A 13,215-nucleotide genomic window follows, 5' to 3' on the forward strand; every position below is an offset into this window, starting at 1 on the left:
GCTGCGTGCGACTAATGTAGAACCAGCTTTAGGAGTTGTAAGCTTATTGGCTACCGCGTCACATTTTGCTGCGCGGCAAGCGTTTCCGCGTTCAGTGTGCAGGAGCCAATGCGTTGGCGTCAGAACGCCAATACTGTGACAGTCTGACAGATATGAGGTTAGTCGAGCTAACTCAACTCTGATTGGACCACAACGCTTGCGACACGCTTGCGACGCTGCGATGCGAACAATGAACCAGCCTAATGTAGAACCAGCTTTACGTATACTATACTATAGGTGCGTTCAGGGAGACGCTATTAGCGCTATGTGTCATTCTATCCTTGTTTTACGTTTAATAAACAACGAAGGTAGAATGACAGAAATAGCGCTATTAGCGTCTCCCCGAACGCACCATATACTAACAACGGGCTGTAATCAGCTGTAATATACGAGCACGGCCTAGGTTAGATTATCGGTCTTGCTTCGATAATCGAATGATTTGAATGCTCGGTGTAGTTGTGTGTTTTGGTATTTTCTCGTAGCACAACGTTTTTGAAAATAGGCGACTAATCGCGCGACGAGGATGGAGTCGAACGAGATTGAAATCTTGAAATCGGGGACGAGTATGCGAAGTGACAAGAACGCCGTCATTGATTACGACGAAGACAGAGTAAGGTCAGAATTAATTGCCCGGGGATTGAACGTTTACGAGTATTGCGTGTTGTTTGTGTTGGAAATATAAAAGAAACTTGCGAATGGAGTTCAACAATTTATTTTTATTTAAGGAGAACTTGACATAGACATCGAAAGATCAAGAGCGAAGGCAGATAAGAATATCGCGGAAAAAAGAATATACATGTTCTACGAACATTATTGCGTTCAATCAGTTAAACAAACGATTTAGGATTTCTTTAACTGTATTTACACATATCAATGTTGCATCATAATAAAGTTTATTGATTCGTTTACTATATGCACGCGGCATGTTCTAACATTCATCAATATTTAATGTTTTTATTGTTTCAGTTACACGAGATGACAGCGTCTTATTCTGAGATATCGTTTGATTCGCAATCCTCGCCACCCATCTCCGAATTGAGATCACTCATTGATTCTCCAGATATTGACAGCGGAAAATTTCTAGATGATAGTTTAGATAAAATAGGAGGAGCCGGTCATAGGCCGGATCAGTTAAATCTGAGAAGTAGGGGCGGCAGTCCAACAGAAGACGACGATCTTGACCCACCGAGTTATCATAAAGCTATAGGTTACCTACAGTTGGAGGGAAGAGTAATGCAAGATGGAGATATGGTATTGTTTGTAACGGAAGATTTGGAGAACAAGATCAAATTGTCGAGTCCTGTGACTAAAAAAGGAGACACTCCATCATTTCCGGGATCACGAAGCTCAACCCCATGCTTGTATAGACAGGCCTTAACTCCGCAATTACCACCTCTTGATCATAATGTATTAAACGAATTAGAGATGGAAGCTAGAAAAGTTGCAACCTCCGTGGACGCGTTGACCGAAAATTTAGCCGCGATTCTACAAAACGTAAGTCGCTGTCACAAGTCTTATTTTGTACCATGCTATTTTATATGTTTAAATTATTCGTTTTTGCTTCCAGGCTTCGGCTCTCACAGTCGGCTGTTTAGAAACATACAGAGATGCAGTGTGTAAGACTTGTGACGCTGTGGATCATAATATAAAGTCAATGTATCAATTAATGGCTAAGTGTGAAGAACTGTCCAAATCGATAGGACCAATTTATAAGTTAGCAGAGCAGATGTGAGTATATATCATCGACAAATATTATCCTTTTAATTTAATCCAGGCACGTAAGAAAATATTAATGATTATGGGACATTTTGAAACTTTTCATAACTATCATTAGCGTTTTTATGACATTTATTACGGAGGAGACGTGATTATTTTTTATAAAGTCAATTATACAAGAGAGGCTATCTGTAAATTACGATATTAATTTAAAAAAAAGAGATTTTGTTTTAATCAAATATTAACAGCATCTTGAGAGATGAAGGATGAAAGTGAAAGAGAAGAGACAAGAAAGAAGTTCCTATGTCTATTAAGCTAGAATGTCACCCCCTTCTCTAACCACGGACCCCTACGTCCTGTGACGGAATTCCCCGTTACGTCATCCCCCGCACATCCCTCACATCTTCTTCAGAGCTCCCGAAATAGAATCCCTTTTACTTGCCTACTGACATACGAAGGATTCAGTGCTTTTTTTGTGCTCTAATCCCGACTTTATTGTTCTAATTCCGATTTTATTGCTCCAGCTGTTTAGCAAGAAATAATTTTTCGCCGATTTAACACATTGACAAACTGAAACATAGCGGGACCAATCGCAAAGAGGACCGCTTAAGTCTCGACTCTCCCTAGAGGGACTCTAAGGGGCTGCGCAGAATAAAAGGAACAGAGAACAGAGAATAAGAATTTCAACTTAGAAACCGTGTATTCCACAATACATGATTTCTGATAGATTGAAATTCTTATTCTTTGTTCTCTGTTCCTTTTATTCTGAGCAACCCCTAACTCTAACGAGTTATTTTTAAGAATTGTAACTAGTAACGGTAATTTGTTACTTTTTCTATTAGGTAACGAGTAGCTGTAACTTGTTACTTTTAAAAAGTAACTTCCCATTCCCTGAAAATACAAATAGATAATTCTGTTGCGACGAATTGCCATGAATATTAGAGTATTTAAAAAATGAGATTGTTTTTTACAAGCACATATGTATATTCTTATTACTTGATTTTCAGCAAAGAGATGAAAAGGATGCTGGAGCTGTTTGAGAGCGCGATGAATCTATAAGCAATAGGAGGAGAAAGATGTTACATATTTATCAAGACACTATTGTGAGCTTTAAGATTCATGATGAAATGCAATTGCACTATGTTAAATTTACAGTATGCTGTGAAAAATATGTTGATGTATCATACGACAAGCAGGATTATATCTGCTGTACAAGTCTTTTTGGAAATGTGTGTATGTGAGAACACACCTGCGTGTTGTGTGCGTGTGCGTGCGTGTGTGCGTGTGCGCGCGCGCGCGCGCGTGTATGTGTGTGTACATACGTGTGTGTGATAATGATATATTAATGTAATATAACACAAGTAATTTATTTTTTTTTTGTTCAATTTTTATCATGATTACATCATATATCATACATGAGATACACTATACAGGGTATTTCATAAATGCATGTCAATATTTTAGGAGACAAATATATACACTAAATAAGTAAAAAAATGTCATATGAACATATGCCCTACATTAGTTTTCAAGTTATGAATGATTAAAGATATTTCGAAAGAAAATATTCGAAATATATACCTTTTTATTGGTTATTCTTTAAAGAAATTTGTTGAACAAGGAAAAAAAACAATCTTGTACAATAAACAAATGACATGTTACTATCAGCAAGTATTTTAAAAATGTAATCAAATTATAAATATGTTTTATCAAATCCTAACAGTTAAATAAAACAGGTAAATAAAATGTATATAACTATTTCAATTTAAAAAAATTTAAAAATATACGAAAATATAAACAGCAATGAAAACTTTAAAAGTAGACACTTACTTATTAATAAAGTTTCGTATTACTCACAACTGGTAGTATTTATCAATCGAAACTAAGCACCGAATTCGCTGCCATGCGACGATTTGGGCTTTTTATACTTATGTTTGGTCAACAACGTACGCAAACGAAACTATGCGTCAACATATTTATTTTCCACATAAATTTAATAAGATGTCATATTTTATCAATACATTATTCATATTAACATTGAACACTTAGCAGTTAGCTGCTCTATGATCAAAATAAAATAAACGATATTTTACGAAAATAATAAGTTCTTTATTCATACTTTGATTTTAATTGTCCGAGATACATTTTTTACATATTATTAAAAATATTTGACTGGTTTTAAAAGTTTAACAAAATCACTATTATTATTATTATTGTAAAAAGCTCTTATTTTAATAGTTAATGCTGTATTGATACAGTACTGAACTGTATTGTATTTGCCTTCGACGCTATCTCGCGCAGCCAACACCGGTGTGAGACAGATACATATGGAGCGCGTATATAGAGGTATTTCTTGTTCATATTCCAAAAATGCATTTCCGGAACATGACTTCAATATAGGTCGTTGTTTCCAGCGTAAAATGCTCTTTAATTTTTGTCATTATAAAAATTAAAAAATTTTTGAAAATCGAGAGTTGGGGTGGGAGTGTACAATAAATAAATAAATAATCTTTTTTTATTATAATTATTAAGTACTCTTGAAGCCATTTAACTTTTATTTAAAACATTTTTCTCTCATAATTTCGACGATATTCAATCTGAAAGAAAAAAACCGATTTTTTTTCAAGAGAGGGTTTCACCCCCTTAACGTATACGACTCAGCACATATAAGAAAACGTAACTCCTATTTTTGTCTGTACTTTAATATATCCAATCTTATTAAAATCGAAGGAGGACCACTCGTTGTGTTCCCTTGTTAGTGACTGTATTCTATGTTGTGTTTTTAGAGAGTTTTATATAATTATTTAGATTTGTATACATAATTATTTATATTTATGTTTTTGTCTTTAATGCTGTCATACAATATGGAGCACATAAAATATTTACTCTAACTTGTCATACAAATGTGAATTTGAATAAACATGTTGATTGTTCATAAAGTATGTAATTGAATATATAATCGAGAGCTTTGTTCTAAAATGCTGTGTCACTATAGTTACAATCGTTTTCATTTTTATTATGAATTCCTTCGTATAAGGACGATTATCAAACAGTAGAAATTTTCATTTACAGTGGCTTACATTATGCACTTAGTTACTAAGTTTGATGTCAAGATGTATAATCTACTAACGCCTAGATCCGACAACAAAAATTCTAAATATATACAAAATTCGCAACCCCAAAATACTAGCAAGAAAGTTTTCAAAAAATTGAGTAAAAAGGTTATTTGTAAATTTTTATTTTTTTTTAAGCAGTAATTTTTGAGATAATAAGGGTATAAATATGACCATGATGTAAAGACAAAGTGTAACATTGCGCATTGTAATGGCGGCATGATGAGCGGAGCCAATGAATTTCGGAAATATCGAGATGCAGTGGACTTTGAAGACTACAAAAATTAATGTAAAATATATTATAATTGCTTAAAATATCAATGATCATCGCGTAATTTATCAATTCCAGCCATACACCGAATCTTAACACGATCACTTGATCACTTTATAAATACTTGACAGCTATGCATAGCTGTTTTGATATCAATTATTGTTCAGTTTAACTGTTCAATTCTGACTATTCTGATTTAAATAAATGGTCTAATATATGTACACTGAAAATTGTATGCATTTTGTCGTTATGATTGGGATATCTTTTTGCTAGTATGTATGTACATACATACATACATACATCATGTTCGTATCATAACAGCTATATTGCTTTTGAACATTTGGACTTAATTCTTATTGATCGAGACTATGGATTGATATTACACCTTGTCTTTTTACATCATGAATATGATTTATTACAGCATGTTTAGATGGCCACCTATCCATGAGTCGCGCGTGTAGTGGTATTAGTTCTGGTAAGTGCTCACTTCAGCACGGTGAACTCATAATACTTACAAGTGATCATCTAAATGTAGACTGTAATTTTTATCTGTATTTTGAGTCGTAAATTTTGTGACACTCTGTATAATATATATTGTATATATATTATATATATAATATATCATATGTGTGTGTACGCGCGCACGTAGGGTGTCCCGAACTTAAGTGGCCAAACTTCGGGAGCGTGTAGGGGTTGATAAACTAAAAATAAAAAAAACGTCCTTTCTTAAGGAGATGCTTCGTTTTGGAGAAAATCGTTCGTATAAAATGCAATGCGTGTATTGCTGCAAGAGTTCAACATTTTGAACAATATCTGCATTAAGCAAGCGACAATGTGAATAAATAAGTGTGAATGAATAATAAATAAGTAAAAAAATGAAAACTATGTTTTGTCTTTTTTTCCATTCTCTCCAAAACGAAGTAAAAACGAGAATGTCTCTAAAGGACTTTTTTTCTTAGATTATTATCGATTCCCTGTACATTCCTAAAATTTGGCCATTTAAATTCGGGACATCCTGTATAAAGCAGGCAACTTATGAGTAACGCGGTAATGTACAGAGCACGGGATGATACATTCAAGATCCCTCTTTCCTTCAATGAAAATAAAATTAAAAAATTTGTAAATTCCAACGAGAAAAACATAAAGTCAATTTCACGAATAAAATTAAATACTAAAATACTTATGCAACTTAATATTATAATATTGTCCTACTTATAAAACATTTTTTTTTAAATTTCTGTAAAGATAAATTAACGTTATCTATTGGAGAAATGAATTGCCAACAGTGTTCGTGTGTTGGCTCTTATCTCTGTGTGTGTGTGTGTGTGTGTGTGTATAATCTGTACGTTTTAATTCAAATAAATAACAGATACATATATACCTACATATATATCTTCCCTTATTATTAATTATTCAACAATAATTGGCTCATTTCATCTATTTAAAAAGCATGTGTCACGTAGAAAAATATCTTTATCATCTAGAAACAATATACACGCACTTGATGATACATTTTACGAAAGCGCAGAAAAAGAAAAATGTGTTAGAATATCGAATTATACTCGTGTGCTTTCAAAAGTCGTGAAACGCGATGATAATTTACAATTTTGAAAAAAAATTATCACATATTGAAACGTAATTCATCATGCATCTATGTCACCGTTAATTAAAACACATCGTGAAAAAGGATTTTGGCACCAGCTTCATGTCTCTGACATGATTATCTTTTTCTTTTGCATAAACATAAAAAAGATAAATCTAGTGTACTATTATATGCTTTGAAAAATAATAGAAAAAGAAGAAAAAAGAAGAAATTTATTCATTCTTATCATTTTGATCAAATTATTTGATTGTTATTAATTATTTAATAACGTCTATTATCACGGCTTCCTCATGTTTTCTGTGAGAAAGTTACGAGAAAAGTAGAATAAAAATAACAAATTAATTAATACCCAGACAGTACAAAATGCTAAAAGATAACGAAAAGAGGTCTTTTATAAGTTGTCTTTTCGACAAAGCGAAAAGATATCTAAAAGATGACGAAAAGACATCGTTTTTAGATTGTCTTTTCAGCAAGACGAAAAGATGTCTATAAGACATCGGTCATGACCTTGACACAACGTATGTCAAAGTCAAGATCATCGGGAAGTAATATTACTTCCACCATGCTTGGTAATGCCAATACATATAGTTAAATTTATAGCTAATTCCGAGCTTATCTCTATGTGTCTAAGTTTTTTTTGCCTCTTATGTAGATCTTTATCATATACGTAGCATAGTGCACTATGTATCATCAAGCGCGTGAAAGTACTACAATGTTCCGTCAATAAATAAACGTATGTAGCTTAGACGTATTCGATCGTCATATCTAAGAGATAAGAACTAGAGGTTATTCACCGATATGATCTGATTTATCCAACCGATATACGAGGAGACTTTTACATACACACCCGGTACATTTTGGCGACCGCAACCGAATCCCCAAGACACTAGTCCGGCCAATTCATAAAAACCGTCATCTTGACATACCAGAGGACCTCCACCGTCGCCCTGAACATCGAAAAATAATTAATTAGTTTTATGTTAGATGAAACATTTGTGGTGAAAAATTTTATACTAAATGTTACGACAATTAAGCTCTGATACGGTATTAAAAATACACACATAATATTTTCCTCAATATCACAGAAAAATGATACCTGACACGCGTCATTTCCCTGTTCGCCACCAGCGCAGAAACTGCTTGCTGGTAGAATAAAGATCTTCTCTGTCACGGCGTTCACTTTCCTTATGCATTCGGCATCGCTGACGATCGGTATTTCTGCTTCACGTACCCGAAGAGGTATAGGACCGGCTGTAAAATATTGCCGCATCTTGTTGCATAAGTAGTATAAAATACATATCACGATGTTTATTCTTTAAAAAAGGAAATACGCAGTATCAAGAATATATATTATATGAAGAACTTACCTTCTCCCATGTATCCGTAACCTGTAACTGTACATCTTTTTCCAGCTGTGTGACTAACACCCCGCGCGGGCAAACAAACCAGACAAACTCCGTCCTTTAGTTCCGCTTGACCATGAAGCTTCAGTAAAGCGATATCATTATCGAGTGTCTGGCTATTGTGATTGTGGTGGATGTATGTCGTTGCGACGCGCAAAGTCTGAGCACCGGGGCTTCCGTATTTACGAGTGAGATCATGATCGCCCACCCTTACGTAGATTGCGTCGCCGGTCCTTACGATACTGGAAACGAGTGCTTTTTCCTACTTTTTCAGTTTTCAGATTCGTTCCGCGCGTATGCGGAAGACAGGCGACATTTACTTACTTTGTGACACAATGCGCCGCAGTAAGAACCCATTGCGTTCCTATCAGCGCACCTCCACACAGGTATTGGTTGAGGGAGTTTATCAAGGCGACCTGCCAACACCATTCGTTGGCATCTGCGTCTTCACCACCTACAACGCGCGCGACTCTTTCGGAGTTTCGTGCCTGAATCGGACCGCGTGAGGTCCCTTTCACGCCGCAAACATATTTACTGTATACTGGACTTCTAGTGGTAGTGGTAATCGTCGTCGTCTCATCTGAAAAATTGATGATCTTTTAGCAAACACAGATATACATTTAACCGACTTTAACTTGAACTTGGATTAGCTTTTAACTTGAACTTACAATTAGCCAATCTTAACTTGCATTTGAATTAGTCTTTAATTTAAACTTTATTTAGCTGGCATTGGATTGAATTTCAATTAGTTTTTAGCTTACATTTGAATAATCAACTTTAACTCATTGTCAGCTTGAATCAGCTTGTATCTTGAATTAAGATCAACTTTTAACTTGAACTTGAATCAGTCTTTTTAACTTGAATTTGAATCGTTCTGTAACTTAAATTTAACCGACTTTAACTTGAACTTAAATTAATTTATCTCGACGATTTTCGTAATTTTCAGTAGTTTTATGATTACACAAACTAATGATAGATTTTTCAATTCCTAGATACTTACACGACGTAGTGAGTGGGGTGGTATAAGTAACGTGGAACGTGTCGTTCCTGTTGGTTAGAACCGGCTCCGTAGAATTTCCACCATGGAATTCCCTTATCAGAGATTTCGGTGCACAGCACTGGTGTCCCTGTTTCTTACACTTGAACAGATTCGTCAGCTCAGCATTTCCTACGTATGTATGAATAAACATGAGACACTATTCACGTGAGGCGCGCATTCTTCGCGTGTACTTACTGAAACAGGTAAATGACAAGTAAGATACGATGCAGGAACCAGGACAGTCCGAACGTGGGTCCGGTGGTAATGATATCGTTGTCGGCGGTCGTGGAGTAGGTCTCGGTCTTGGTCTCGAAGTCTGAAACGTCGCAAGGAAATTATAAAGATTATTAAAAAAAAGTTATAAATGGATAAGCTGCATTTTGTTGTTTGTATATTACATTACTTTCGTGTAAAATTTTTTTCTATATTTACAGATTGATCAACGAAACTCGATAATAGAAGAACTGATTGTGAATCGTGAGTTAATTACCTGCGGCGGACTTTTTGTATTATCGCAACAGATGTAACTGGATTGACAAGTTGACGTTTTCGTTATGATTACATTTGGTCGCTCACAGAAGGCTGCCATAAGGGTTAATAGACAAAAACCAGGGCACGTTGGTAGCTTTAGTTGAGGAGCTTTCGTGGAGGGCTGAATCGTCGTTGTCGTTTCCTTTCAAAAGAAATGATATACTTACTTATACTGCTGCAAACAACTTTAGGTTACTCTCTGAGATTTCACTCCACGAAGTTTAGAGAGTAATCTTGCCAAATTATAATACCGCTTAATGATTGGCTAATGTCAAATGATAATACCTCTAAATAACTTCGAGACAATCTTTTCGGAGTAAATCAACGCATGCATGTGACAGTATAGCTTTCATTAAAGTGCTATCAAATGTTAAATCTCATTACCGCTTTTTGCGGTTCACTGATGCAGCAAACCGTCAATACGGAATCATCGGGAGGACAATCCGCATATGCATCGACGTTCTCGCAGAAAAGAGCGGATAGACCACTCGTGCATCTTCCTTTGCATGGCTTGAATGATACTGGCTTCGGTTTTGTTGTTGTTGCTGCTGTCGATGGTTGTCTAGTAGCAGTTGTTGTCATCGTCGTTGTTGTCGTCGAGGCAATTGCAGAAACGCTCGTAGATAATGATGTGTTTGGTCGCGTTGTCGTCAATGGGGACGGGACCTTGCTGTCAGCTCCGCTGTTCTTCTCCTCGGTACGAGAAGAGTTCAGGCGGTCGATTACCAGGAGTTCAGGTGGTGGAGACTCCCCGAAGGCATCTCTGGATACGCAACACTTGTAGCCAGGCTTGCATAGGGTGTCTATTACCAGCACGGCATCGCAATAATCAGCGATTCTTTCGGCCATGCAAATGCCCGAACAAGCTTTAACTAAAAATCATCATTATCATTTCAATTTCCATTAATTGTATACAATGTATTTCTTTGCTGATTTTCTGAAAATGCTAGTTTTAATGATAAGGGAATATTTTCTTTAATTATAAATAATGGAATAAACAACTATTTAATTTTTATGACTATATATACTGACTTTAATTACTGAATTTAGATGTATGATAAATCAATTTGTAGATATTTTTCAAACATTTCAATTGATAAAAGGATGTTAAACTTTAAACCGATTTTTTTCGAAAACAGCTGAACGTTGATCTCTATCCCTTTGCTCAAATGCTCTTCTAGTAGAGTGCTATTTAACATATATAAAGCCTTTTCAAAATCGGTGACCCGAAGTCCGCGCCCTCCCCTTGTAAGTAATAATTAAAATAATGATACGATTAAAAGATGCAAATGTCATACTAGAGATACATATTTTATGCAAAATGTTTACGTACTTGATGACTTTTCACTTGTCTCGTTGTAGCTTTCCTGCAAAATAAAAGGAACGTATAAAGATAATTTATAATTCTAATATAACAATTGTATAAAAAAAAATATAAATATTGTCATTCATTACTAATTTCTCAGGTAGTATATGTATATAGGTTTTATATACGTTTCCTAAACGTACCCGCAACATTTTATAACAGTTAAGCATCAATAAAAATCATCTCAACAGAAAATTTCTTAAATTATGATTTTTAAAACCATAATTTAAGAAATGTATTTTGCACATATTTGTAGATAAATAAAAATTATAAATTTTAATTTAAAATTTTATATATTAAATTGCAAAATAGTAGAGGACTTTTCGTCTCAGTTTTTCATTAGGAATAGCACTATACAATTAGTGGACGTTATTTCAGTTACACCCTGTGTGTGTATATATATATATATATATATATATATATGCTTTTTAGTAATAACTTTCTAAAGCAGTTTTCACGATCAAACTTATTTTCTCTAATACCAAATCTGCTGAACATACCGGTGTAGTTTTTGTCGAAGTGAAGGAAGTCGATGTGCTGAGCGTTGTAGTTGTCGCAGGTGTCGTAGAAATCGTCGTGGTCTTGACGATCGTCGTAGACACGGTCGAAGTTGACGGCTCCTCATTGTCAATTGCGTTTTCAGACGAACTGGTATCATTTATCGGATCCTGCAGACAGCATCGCATACTTATCGTGGGACACGGCACGTCCTCGAGGACGTCGTCACACATTATCGTCGCCAACGTGTGCACACATACTCCTGGACAGTCGGCGATCTTCGCCGTGCTCGTTAGAGAATTTAAAAAACCTACATATACATAAATCACTCTTATCATTCTCGATCTATTAAAAACATAAAATAAAATTCACATAATTTAAATTCATTAACATATTTTATATTAATGAAAAAAGAATTTTCTTTTAATCCAAATTTCACAATTTGAATTTATTGTATTTTAAATTGTATTGTTTTATTTATAATATAAATTTATATTAATTCGAATTTGGTTGAGATAATAGTCTAAAACTGGTTTATTCGTGATAAAATTAAATTGTCATATAATCTTCTGAAATTACTTCAAAAGAACCATTCGATATACTGCAGATAGTATAGACTTAAAGCATAAGAAGTTGTTTTTGAAAGGACGCAAGAAATAAATTAAATTTCTACAGGACGATTTTACTGGTGTGTTTTAGAACATATAAATTAAAATATAAATTAATAACATGGCTCAATTAGAATAAATCAATGTATAATAAATAAATAGAAAGGCTATGAACCAGTTAAAAATAAATTGAGAATCTTTAATGTTCAGAAATAAATATAAAGAAATACAATAATGTTCTCAATTTATTTTTAACTAACTCATAGCCCTTCTATTTATTTATATATGTATAACTTAAATATTTTGTAATACACTTTTATATAAATAAGAAATAAGATCCGACGGTGTAAGTGTACAACATACATACGGTAGAGAGCGCCAAAGATCGGTCAAAGTTAGATGTTATGAATACAATATATTTTCTTAATTTAAATTTTAATTATCTCAGATGTGACTGTGCGTCCAAACGTTCGGACATTAACCATAATCGATCTGAGACGCTATTATATAAAGTTTCTTCAAATTCATTTAGTATAATTCAAGCAAAAACTCGCATTATATCCACAAAGAACGAGGAACTCCTCGGGAGCTCATAAAATTTTTGTAAGCTTCATTTAAGCTTCAAAAAGACCTCCTATGTTCGCTTTTGAGAGCTTCCTGGAAGCTTCATTTTGGTTCGCAGGGAGCTCTTTTTAAGCTCCCCGAGATCTCAGCAAAATGAACTCCCTGAGAATTTATTTAGTCGAATTTTATAAGCTCCCTGGGAGCTCGGTAATACGAACTTCCTGGGAACTTAATCGGAGCTTTGTGCTGTGTGGGCATGACTCATTCTGAATTTCTTTTCGACATTAATATATGGAAAATAAAATAACGTATATAGAATAGCTGACAGCAGCTCAATTCAAAATAATCTTATAGTTTCAATAACAGTAGATATTATAATAATACCTTATTAAAACAAGAGCACGACGTGTTTATTGAATTAATAAGATTTTTTAATCAAGAGCTAACTAGTGCTCTTAGTACAT

The 13,215-nt window shown here is 34.3% G+C and overlaps 2 protein-coding genes across 3 annotated transcripts in view; one reads left to right on the forward strand and one right to left on the reverse strand.

The window, feature by feature from the left end:
- Positions 1-3,025, forward strand: part of BORCS6 (BLOC-1 related complex subunit 6) — a 7,969-nt gene extending 4,944 nt beyond the window's left edge. Inside the window, exons 1-4 of one of the 2 annotated variants that reach the window (XM_018449320.1) lie at positions 415-649; positions 1,006-1,533; positions 1,607-1,767; positions 2,763-3,025. In XM_018449320.1, the coding sequence (XP_018304822.1) occupies positions 563-649; positions 1,006-1,533; positions 1,607-1,767; positions 2,763-2,814 (828 nt within the window). In that variant the 5' untranslated portion in view covers positions 415-562 and the 3' untranslated portion in view covers positions 2,815-3,025. Of the gene's footprint in view, positions 1-414; positions 650-1,005; positions 1,534-1,606; positions 1,768-2,762 lie in introns of those variants that run through there. The other variant, XM_018449321.1, reaches the window with a different exon arrangement.
- Positions 3,026-7,464: 4,439 nt separating this feature from the next.
- Positions 7,465-11,917, reverse strand: mas (trypsin-like serine protease domain-containing protein masquerade). The gene is made up of 10 exons (XM_018449300.1): positions 11,582-11,917; positions 11,049-11,082; positions 10,100-10,587; positions 9,675-9,857; positions 9,380-9,500; positions 9,146-9,313; positions 8,470-8,725; positions 8,110-8,387; positions 7,839-7,993; positions 7,465-7,689 (listed from the first exon to the last, which is right to left on the reverse strand). Exons 1-10 carry the CDS (start codon positions 11,915-11,917, stop codon positions 7,522-7,524), a joined length of 2,187 nt encoding a protein of 728 aa, XP_018304802.1. The 3' UTR covers positions 7,465-7,521.
- Between the last annotated feature and the right edge of the window lie 1,298 nt (positions 11,918-13,215).

Source organism: Mycetomoellerius zeteki, unplaced genomic scaffold (assembly GCF_001594055.1).
Source record: "Mycetomoellerius zeteki isolate Tzet28-1 unplaced genomic scaffold, Tzet1.0 scaffold242, whole genome shotgun sequence".
Taxonomy (NCBI): domain Eukaryota; kingdom Metazoa; phylum Arthropoda; class Insecta; order Hymenoptera; family Formicidae; genus Mycetomoellerius; species Mycetomoellerius zeteki.

Coding starts and splice junctions, on each gene's coding strand:
- mas (XM_018449300.1), bottom strand. CDS start 11,917: ATGATAAGAGTGATTTATGTATATGTAGGTTTTTTAAATTCTCTAACG. Junction 8,726..9,145: donor CACCCCACTCACTACGTCGT/GTAAGTATCTAG, acceptor TCAATTTTTCAG/ATGAGACGACGACGATTACC. Junction 7,690..7,838: donor AGGGAAATGACGCGTGTCAG/GTATCATTTTTC, acceptor TTCGATGTTCAG/GGCGACGGTGGAGGTCCTCT.